General features: G+C 37.9%; 2 protein-coding genes across 2 annotated transcripts; one reads left to right on the top strand and one right to left on the bottom strand.

Annotated features, from left to right (window-relative positions):
- Positions 1-233: 233 nt before the first annotated feature.
- Positions 234-2,777, bottom strand: LOC124416322 (neuroglian-like). Its single transcript, XM_046897254.1, has 7 exons — positions 2,687-2,777; positions 2,229-2,557; positions 1,603-2,063; positions 1,161-1,517; positions 796-1,051; positions 397-717; positions 234-291 (listed from the first exon to the last, which is right to left on the bottom strand). The coding sequence occupies exons 1-7, from the start codon at positions 2,753-2,755 to the stop codon at positions 234-236; spliced, it is 1,851 nt and encodes a 616-aa protein (XP_046753210.1). The 5' UTR covers positions 2,756-2,777.
- Positions 2,778-4,390: 1,613 nt separating this feature from the next.
- On the top strand, positions 4,391-11,037 carry LOC124414671 (ran-binding protein 9). Its single transcript, XM_046895687.1, has 8 exons — positions 4,391-4,716; positions 7,522-7,877; positions 7,965-8,152; positions 8,700-8,812; positions 8,973-9,410; positions 9,673-9,996; positions 10,128-10,311; positions 10,883-11,037. The coding sequence occupies exons 1-7, from the start codon at positions 4,392-4,394 to the stop codon at positions 10,259-10,261; spliced, it is 1,878 nt and encodes a 625-aa protein (XP_046751643.1). The 5' UTR covers position 4,391; the 3' UTR covers positions 10,262-10,311; positions 10,883-11,037.
- Positions 11,038-11,235: the final 198 nt, after the last annotated feature.

Genomic DNA, 11,235 nt, shown 5'->3' with positions numbered 1-11,235 from the left:
CTACGGTTCCATCGATATTCGAAGTTCAACACATAATGTTTACAGTAAATCTTAGGAGGTTCAATTTTTGACAAGTTGAAACTGGGAAAGCCAATATTTTAAGTTTATATTCCATTGTTAATTGAAAGAAAAACAAATACATTCTTTTAAAACGTATACCTAAAAAATCATTATTATAATTATTCCCCCTTCAGACAGATGAAGGCACCAATTGGCAGAAAATTCTGAGCGACTTATTCGTCATAATAATCTTCTGTGTCTGGGCCGTCTGTTGATCGTTCGATAAAGTATCTGAAAAATGGTTGAAAAAGCGAAATGAAATTATAAAAGTGTAGTCGAATGATTCTTAACTCAATATACATATCAGTGTAATAACATTTTGCCAACAACACTTACTGTTCACCTTCCCCAGCTCTTGTCGTGGCTCGAATATGAATTCTGTAGGTAGTTTCTGGTAACAACCCATGTAGCTCGACACTAGTCGCTTCTGGGTCCGTGACGGACGGTCTCATCTCCCGAATGGGACCCAAATCTGTGCCTGAAACGGTTTCGTAGTAAATTCTATACCCGGTGAGAATTCCGTTGGGATGTTCAGGCTTTGCCCAGGTTAAATTGAGCGCGCCAGATCCCAGAGGATCTGCGTCGAACGATTGGACCATTCCTGGAACTCCCTCAGGTGTTTCAAAGCTCAGCGTATCCGACGGTGGGCCGTAGTACCTATCCGAGATGATTGAAAAAGCTGAATCAAGAAGCTGGTCATCACGATTTCGTTACAACTTTTCTGTTCATCCGTACCTTTTATTGTAGGCAAGAATCCTCACGTAGTTTTTGCTGAATGGCACCAATTTTTGAAACAGAAATCTGGTCCTGTCCTTGTTCACATGAATCTCGGTTATATTTTCATCCGTATTCTTGTCTGTCCACGTCTGGATTTTATAACCCCGAAATTTTCCCCTAATCGACTTTTCTGGTACAGGGCTCCATGAGAATAATGCACTCGTACTTCCGGTTACATTTAACAGCGTGAAGTTCCCCGGAGCTTGTTGCGGCACTGTGTAAGAAGTAAACCGAGACAAAAATTGGTTGGATAAAAAAAATCTACGACGGCTTAAACATGGTCGTTTGCATTAATTAAAAACGCAGTGGGAACCGATAATCACCGTCCTCTCCCGAGTAGCCGAAGACTTCGTTCGCCGCTATCCTGGACTCTCCCAGGTCATTAATGGCGATAATTTTGATCTTGTACCGCTGGTAAGTCGGCAGATTGTCTATCTGGAGTTTGTGCAATTTCCAGTTGTTTATATCTGTAACAGTCCATTCTGCGCCGTCTGCATCACGCTTATAGAACACTCGGTACTTGAACCCTGGCCCATTACGATCTGTCCGAGGCATCACGGTCCATCTAATGACCATATTATGAGGATTTGTTCCCGCAGCTCTAACGTTCTTCGGGTTCATATGAGGGACATCAGGTGGAGTGACACAAGCCTCGCTGGATTGCGATGGTAACGACACCCCTGTGCTCAAGTAAAGCTCGATGAAAATCCACTCCTCAATCGTATACGAGGAGCGATTAAATTCAACAATTGATGTCTTATTTACCTATTTTGTTCCACGCCAAAACACGGAAGGCCTTTTCGACCCAGGGTGTCAGCGGTACGGTGTAGTTTTGCGCTGTGGCCGGAATATCGTCCTTTATAACCACCCACGTGTCATTGTTCAAACTGGTTTTAGATTGGATGGTGTATCGAAGGATGGGAGCTCTATTGTCACCTGTAGGGACCCATTGGACGTTGGCTTCATGTATATCGCACATTACTACCTCTAAGCGAGGTGCTTCCGGCACATTTTGGACCATTAATGTAGCTTCAGCTTTTGCTTCATCTAGCTCTGTACGAGCGACGCATGTGTATGTTCCAGAATCTGAGTCTATAGTCTTTGTAATGGTCAATGAATAATCGTTGGCCATAATAAACCTCTGCTCAGTGCCAAAATCTATCCGCTCTCCGTTACGCAGCCAGTCAATAATCAGTGACAAACTTAAATCTGTCACAGCATTACATCTGGAACACAGATTTGATTAGTTTAAACTGAAATCTGCGATAAAGTTTAATTTAGTTATTTAAATCAGATACTGTGATAATCGAATATAATAAAATAATAGAAACTTCTGGACTAGTTGGGCAGAAATGGCGATTATTTGTTTCTTTAATATAAAAGTAACGCACCTGAATGTTGCTGTAGATCCAGCAGCAACTTCGTAGTCTTCCGGTTCATCGGTGATGGTCGTGTGTTCTTTCACCTCAAGATTACCGGAGGCTTCCTCACTGCCAAATTTGTTTAATGCGTTACATCTGTAGGTCCCAGCATCGCCGAAGTGGACATTATCAATTTCAAGATCCCCGGATTCAAGGATGCGGTATCTGCCTGCTGTGAGTTCTTGGCCATTTTTGAACCATTTGACTTCAGGTTCCGGAACACCGGATACGCGGCAGGGAATCCGAACACTTTTCCCATCTACAGTCACCCCATTGGTCGGTGGCTGTGTAATTTCTGGCTCTATAACAATGATTTTTCATTTTCATTAATCAACGGTTATTACCATCATAATTATCATGATAAAATATGTATTTATAAAATAGAATAAATAAAATATATAAATATAAAATTCATGTGAAAGAAGCTTACTCAGAGCAGATACATGCAGAATTGTCAACGCGATGGGTACGATGGAGGCCACGGTGAGATGTATCATCTTAATATATAATTCTCAGAGTCTAGAAATGGTAAGGAAAAAATGGATATTTGAATTAGTTACTTTAAATTTACAATTTTAAAGTATTCATAATTTGTTGTACAATATAAAACATTCGATTATTCCAATTCGTTTTGCGCAAGTTCACGATTAACCCGTATTATTCGAACCATGGTGACTTTTACTTCGTATCATCGGAGCTGCTTATCACGTGTTTTAGTGAAGCTATAGTGAATTATCTATGGAAGTCACAGCTGTAACACGTGATGGCCAAAAGTTTGTAAAAGGGACGCGATTGGATTTTTGTGTAAATAGGTTGTGAAATATTGCTGGCTTGTCCCCTTTTAGATTTCCTCCTCTTTACTCTCCTTTCCTTGGTTACCATATTGAATGATAGAAGAAACAGTGAAGTAATAATAACCATGTTTGAGTTACGAACTATGCCAGAGGTCAAGATTCAGAAGAATATTCGCCACATTCGAATATCTCAGCCCAACTATCAGCTACGAGAACGATGAACATATGAGAAAATTGAAGACAAGTTCTATCCTCGAAATCCAATTTTCGTAGACGTATAGAATTTAACACCTATCTACAAGATTTCAACGCAGCAAATCGTAGATTAATTAATGGTTAACGTAAGACAGAAAGTAATGAACTTGACCGAAACGAGGTCCGTGACTCGCGGTCTCTCATATTTCAGATCTGATTATTATTATCGAAATACATAAAAATTCGAATGAGCTCATAATAGTTTTACATAGTATGAGTACACAACAAATTCTTACCTCAAATTGGGACATGCAAATTCAAGTCCGTCGATTTATTTCACTAAACCAGGGCCACAAATTGAACCTGTTGAATTACGGAGTATCGTTCTTTTTAATCGTTATAATGTAATAGTCACATAGCCACAGACGAGAGTGACGTTACGGCCTTGTGAAGCGGTGATCGCGTACATGAAGGTAGCCGTCATTCTGCTTGTAGTACAAGCAGCATCAGTGATTTGTACATCGTGCGTATTACGATACCCCTTCCTATTCTATCCTACCACAGTTTATACGAGTCCGTAAATAAACCCAACTTCCCAAAATTCACTACGGTGCATATTAACGCTGTACAGTTTTATTGCAAAAACCTAAAATTGATTTATCGGTCACCTCGCACTTCTGTAAATATATGCACATCGTTATCGAATGTTAAGTAATCTTATTAAATCAAATACTTTGGACCTGGCTCCGAGCATGATAAACAAAAGTGACCATCTTCTTGTTCGTTAGACTTCTATTTGGATAGCATGATTCTGATTCTAGCAGTTTCCATTGTTTGATTTTTCTTCCTTCAATCGCAATTCAAAAACTGTTATCATTATGTCATGTAAGAAACGCTAATTAATTTATTTCCTACAATAATAATTCCCATAAAGTTGCATAGAAAAATATCACCAGAATCATATAATTTTTAGCGCATAGAGTAACGGCCTTTACTACTTTGTATATAAAGAATGCACATCGATAGATCTAAAGACGCCTTTCTTTTGTATTTTAGTCTGAAATAGAATATCAATATAGCGTGTAACAAGTGAGTATTTTGCGTGTTAAATACATCCAAACGATTCTTATCCGCCAACTCAGCGATGATTCGACATTCGAAATTCGAAAATCTAGTAACTTGTTGGGCCGCGTGTGGCAGCAGTGGCTCTTGGCCAGCCTGTTTCGGTGAACAGCAGGGAGAGCTAGTGGTGGGATCGAGAATGACAAAGATGGCAGCAACCAGCGAGGAGCGGAGCGCTATGGAGCCTTCAGGTACGAATTCAGGGCAAAGTCAGCCAACCGATCGTTTGAAGATGCTCTACCCGATGGTGAACGAAGAAGAAACGCCATTGCCGCGATCCTGGAGTCCAAAGGATAAATTCAACTACATAGGCCTGTCGCAAAACAACCTCCGTGTCCATTACAAAGGTGAGTTAGCCATCCTCTGTCTCAAACTGCGATGCGTATTTCAAGGATATTTCCCAACGCGATTTATTTTTGACACCACAAGTGTCACCTGGCCAAAAATCACTAAAAATCACCACCAAATTGCCATTTATTTATTTCCCAATCTGACAGACCCCTCGGCAATATCGATTTAAAATGGCAGGGTGCTTTTTCGTGAGTGTCAGTGACCTAAACAAAGGAATCAGCTGATCGCACCTATCTTGTGCTGTCGTCGTTCCTCGTTATTCCTTTACCCTCAAGTTGCCTTTGTCAACCCTATATTTTTCCCCTTTTTCACCTGGGCACTTCGATGAAACCAATAAATAACCCTGTCATTGAACAATTCTACTATTTCGTAGCGAGCGAGCTTCCCCCCCCCCCCCCCCCCCCTCCTTCTCCCCCCCTGTCGTCTACGGCTCACCAATCGCCACAAATATCAATTTTATTCGCTTCGCGTAAACGTGGACGAAAAATTGTGCGTAGACGTACAATGTCAATGACAGCTGTTCCTCTGTATCTATTCTTACGTAGCGTATAGCGTGCGTACATTTACGCTACCTATCATCAAATCTATCGCGCATTGCTGCTTCTGCTCGTGCTGCTGCTGCTGCTGCTGCTGCTGCTGCTATTGCAGCCTTGCGCAATGTTTTCAATCAACTTTTGTTTCACAAATTTAATTTTTCTCCAACAATCATTGGCTGCCATTGTGCTTACGATTTTTTTTTCTCTACCCTGCTCTCGCAAAAATTTCCGATCGATAATTTGACAATTAATCAACTTCTCACCATCCGAAATCACTTTTCTCAATTATTAAAAAAAAAAAAAAACAAATCGAATTGTTGTTGATTTATTATTAAATTATACAATTTTCTCTCAAATTAATTCCATCGAAATATTGAACCACAATTTTATCACATGTTTAAATCACCTTGAATCTAAACTATGTATCTTTGTATTAGAACCCATCTAAATTCGTTTCTTTCTTAACAAATTTTTATTTATTCTAAATTTCTACGTACTATGCTATTATTATGCATATATTTTTTGAAGCGGAATGTCATTATCTAAATATGAATTATTGTTTAGACAATTTTTCATGAATAAATTCTGCAGTAATCTGCAAGAATTATTATCATTATTATTTCATGTATTTTTTATATTCGCATAATTTTTTGTTTATACAAGGTAGTGTGTACAATTGAAATTCCTTGTCTTGTGAAAGTAATTGTGCAGACTATTGCACTTGTACACATATAAATGAATATGCGTACTTGGGCAACCAAGTATAATAGGTTTCGTAAAAACATGTTTGAGCTTATTGCCAAATACTTTGCCATTTGAATTTCTGTGTGCGTATATCGTAAAAATTGGACTTGAAAACAAATGAATTTAAGGAAGAAGGAAAAATACCTCATTCTCTGCTTCATGAAAGCAAAATAGTGTGCGTATATAAATAATAATTTCCCATCAGACTGTTAACCGATATTTATTATAATTTTTTTTTTTTTTTTTCACGTCAATTGTTCATGTGTTTGAAAAAAGTTTAATATTTTCAAAAGATTTTGGTAACATTGATGTAAAATTGTGGTTGCTTGAGGGAAAAATAAATGAACCATGTCAGACATCTGATGCAATCCAACAGCTGCTGCTTTAGGATTAACAATATTTTGAGGAGAGAAAATAATATTGTTGAAAAAGCCTTATGGCCAAATGATGCGTATATTATTTCAGCTATTACTAGATATTTTACGCGAGCTTTCATAGAGATTTTTCATGAGTATTTGTAGTTGCATTGATAAAGTTTGCACCTGACCTACTGACCTAATTGTCAAATGTCTGCACACCCATCTGTCAGCCTTACAGCTACGTAATTTGCAACTGTGTGTGTAAAGCTTATTGTTAACGTGTCATTGCAAGGAACCGCTAAATATCTCACTTTTTGATACAGTAAGTTGATTATTTTTGCACCATCAATGTCACTTTCGAACAGTAATATTTGATTATCGGTAAATCAATACAAGTGTACTGGACTAAAAGAGTGTGTAACAAAGTCATTTTATTACGTATACTTGTGAAAATTGGCATAATTAGAATTATCTGTAACCAAACAACAGCTCAAAAATGTGAGAAAGTATCAAGTGGAAGTTATTTCTTCAGCGAAGGTCATATAAAGATAAGACCTAAACCAGTACCGCGTGAATATTAGCACTTTGAGGTGTACACTGAATGGCACATAGATATATCGCTTTTCGTTAGCGCGACGTTCTTTTAGGCTGGCGCTAAAAGTTGCAAATCTGAAAACCTGAAAATTTCATGCATTATTTTTCACGCCAATCCTCCTCTTTTCATCTCCTTTTCACATCGCCTATTAAACTGAAATTAGATCTAGTTAAAACTCAAGTTTTTGCCAATGACATAGATTCAGGTTTTCAGAGTCCTAAAGATGGTTGAAAATTAAACCTTAGAAACTCAGTTGTTCATGTATTTAATATTCTGTTTAGTGTTGATTTGTATTGTTTGGATTTTAGCAATACGCATGCAGGAATTCATATTCCAAAGTACAGGCCTCGTATCTCACGTACCGTTGATCAGTTTTCATCCTTTCGTTTTGCTAGAGTTTTCATAATATATCCTGTCTCGCCAAATGTAAAAACAGTTACTACAGATCAGTTCACACTGTGCTGGCAGCCGAAACAGCTTGGATATTGTCGAATCTGAGCACAGTAATGGAAAACCCTTGAATACAGGTATAAGTCTATAATACTGAAAATAATTCTTCTTCTTCAGGTTATGGAAAAACACATAAAGATGCAGCAAGCGTCCGCACAATGCATTCAATACCGGCAGCATGTGGCTTATATTATTTTGAAGTAAAAATAGTGAGCAAAGGTCGGGACGGTTACATGGGAATTGGTCTGTCTGCTCACGGCGTAAATGTAAACAGACTTCCTGGATGGGATAAAAATTCTTACGGTTACCACGGTGACGACGGGCACAGTTTTTGTTCATCCGGAACGGGTCAGCCTTATGGTCCGACATTTACAACAGGAGACGTTATTGGTTGCGGAGTAAATTTGGTGGATAACACCGCTTTTTATACAAAAAATGGACATCATCTTGGAATAGCGTTCACTGACCTTCCTGTGAGTAATATTAAACACTGTTAACTATCGTTATTGAACAATCGATTCTTAAGCCTCTCTTATACGAGTTGTGCTCCTGATTTTCAGCCAAACTTGTATCCAACGGTCGGACTCCAAACACCAGGAGAGATCGTCGATGCAAATTTTGGTCAGGCTCCTTTCGTATTCGATATCGGTGACATGATCAATGAGCTGCGTGTCAGAACGCGATTGCAAATAATAGATTATCCAACGCCTGATCATGGCCAAGGACAATGGCAGTCTGTCCTACATAAGTATGTACAGCGCTATCAAATCTATAAATAAACTCACCGAGATGTATGCAGTTTAAGCATCTGAATTTCACCAAATATTGCAGTAGCATTGCACATTACTCGTTGGAATCATTGATTTTTTCTAGAATCTTTGTTAACGAAAGAGTAGAAATTCTCAGCCAGTCTTTCAAAAGATTGCGGAAATCGCTTTGCTTCTCTCTTCTATCTAGGTTTATCCTCTTAGTTTATTTTTATAATGTTACGCTGAGTTTCTTTTTCTTTAGCTGTCACTAAGCACAATTCAGTTGCAGAAACAAGTGAGAAAAGAAAGTTCGTCATTCATGATTAACCGAATCTCTGTTTACTCTATTATTATCTAATCAGCAAAAAACTGTTTCGGAATAACGAAAACTTGATGTGCTTTCTCTTGATGCAGAGACAAAGAAAGAGGAAAGAAATTGTCGAAATGTAGTCACATTTTTCATTTCGTCCAGCATATTGGTTTCGCGCAGCGACAGTAGTATTGAATATCAATGGAGATTATTAATTACTCAATATATTTTTTCAGAATGGTATCGACGTATCTTGTTCATCACGGATATTGCGCGACTGCCGAAGCCTTTGCCAATAGCACTGGACAGGTCTTTGAAGAAGAGATAAATTCTATTAAGAATAGACAAAGTAGGTTTTTTTTAAACAAGCAAAGTACTTTTCTAATATTTCCTTTCCCATAAGGATTGTTGTCATAAATTTGGCATAATTCGTATTGTTTTGTATTTAGTATGGCAAAATGTTTGAACGAAATTAATATATGCTTTATGCATGTGGACTGTGTTTACAGGAATTCTAAAGTTGGTTTTAGCGGGACGAATGGGTGAAGCTATAGAGCTAACAAGCAGGTTATACCCTGGTCTATTAGATCGAGATCCAAACCTTATGTTCGCCCTGAAGTGTCGTCAATTTGTCGAAATGGTAAATGGTAGTGATTCAGAGGTGTGCCAGACCGGCAGCAGCGAAAACCAAACTAGCGTTATACAATCGACCAAAGCATATAATACAAAATCATCGACAAACGGTAGTGTAGAAGAAATGAACTTAAATAATACTCTGAATGGTGCTGGAGATCAACAAATCATCAACGGGCAAATCGAGGATGACGTCGACATGGAAGAAAACAGTGTAAATGGCATCAATGGCGTTAAAACTGGGAATGGGTATCAAAATGGCGACCTAAACACTAACGGACACAAGTGTGAAAACGGGGGCTTTGAAGATATGGGTAAGATGAATGAATGTATTTTCTTCCACAAGTCACGATTCTAACTAAATGCTGTCTGATTACTGTTTCGTTAATGATTCCTGCACTAATTATATATTTTTATCCACTTATTAGTTTCAATACTCATATTTTACTAAAATGTTTCTGAATTTTTCTACTGACTTCACCTTCTTTCACCAAATGAAAATCTTGGAAATTATTTTTATCGTTGTACAATATACGCATCGTATAATTAGTTGCTGTTATTTTTCTTTTGCAACAGAGGTAGACAACTCAAATCAAAATCAGCAACAAAATGGCAATAGTAGTAACAACGTCGACAATCCGAGCAGTAAGAGTAACAAGAAATTACTGTGCGGAGGTAACAAGCAGGCGGTCGAAAAGATGTTGGAATTCGGAAGGCAGCTGTACTCCCAGTCTATACACCTAAGGCAACAGCACGGTAAAAATGATGCGAATAAAAAAATGCTCCAAGATGCATTTAGCTTGTTGGCATATTCGAACCCGTGGAGTTCGCCGGTTGGTTGGCAGTTGGATTCCCAACAGAGAGAAACTGTCTGTGATAGGCTGAACTCCGCGATACTTGGTAAGTATTTGATTCTGCAGAGGAAATTGAAATGCAGATGAAGCGAAAGAAGAAGACTGATTAACCGCATCTTATCGCAAAGATAAAATAATTTTGCTAATTCTTTTTTTCATCCCCTTTTTTCATTACAGAGTCCAGTAATCTACCACGACGACCCCCGCTCGAAGTTGCCGTCTCACATGCCAGAGAATTAGTTCGCTTAATGTCGAGTGCGGGTCTCGGTGCCTGTGGTTTTGCAGTTGTGGATAATATCGTTCAATATTGACGGTCCCTACCTCTGCTTCCACGGCCGCCTCTTCTGCCTGCTCGAGTGTGGTAAGTGGTTCTCTTTCGCTCATGTTTATTCAATTTTTTTTTTTTTCTTTTTTATCCAATTATTCTTCTCTATCGATGATCAAGTCGGTGTTAGAATAGAATAAAGCGGCTGGTTTTCCAAAATTTAAAGGGTTGACAGTAATAACTGAAGATAAACAGTATTACTGTTCGCTCAATGTGATATTATACGGGGATTTTCAGGAAAAATTTAAACCGATTCGAACTGATCTTACACAATGTTGAAATAGAAACTATTATTCATGAATGAGACGAGGAAGTCTAGTTCGTTATGCGGTTGATTTTTTTTTATCCTGGATATCCCCTTAACTGATAAATTCTGAATAAATTCGATACTGGAATACCAGAGTTTTGAAATCTCACTTGTATCTTGATATTCAGTTTATTTTGAAGATTAGTATTAACTTTGTGTGTAAATTTTATCAATGAGTATGCAATACTCAATAATATGAAGTTAAAATTTTTTAGAGTATATGAATCTAGATAAACTAGTTAATCTTCAAGATACAGTTTAGATACTTGGAATGAAATCGTGATAAGAATCGTCTTTTAGGGTGCGAAGGCGAAACGTGGAGCAGATTGTTTTGTTAACTCAGCAACATCGCGACATCGCGTTCCTCTTCAGATAGAGTAATTCGATATATCGTCGATCTTGTTGTTAAGGGCTCGATCTCACACTACAAACAACAACAAAATGTTATATACATATATATATATACTATATATATATATATATATATAATATATGTATATATGTATACATGCATTCAGACCTGCCAACCAAAACATAACAATACGGTTTTTTAGCTCCAAACGATAAATTGCTTTCTTAGAGAATAAAGATAAAAGAAGAAAAGAAACAAAAAACGGAAAAACCAACTAAAAAACGCATTCGCGCTGACTGTC

Source organism: Diprion similis, chromosome 2, assembly GCF_021155765.1.
Source record: "Diprion similis isolate iyDipSimi1 chromosome 2, iyDipSimi1.1, whole genome shotgun sequence".
In the NCBI taxonomy this organism is placed as follows: domain Eukaryota; kingdom Metazoa; phylum Arthropoda; class Insecta; order Hymenoptera; family Diprionidae; genus Diprion; species Diprion similis.
Note: the sequence above shows the minus strand (reverse complement) of the source record. Positions and strands in the feature narration are given on the sequence as shown.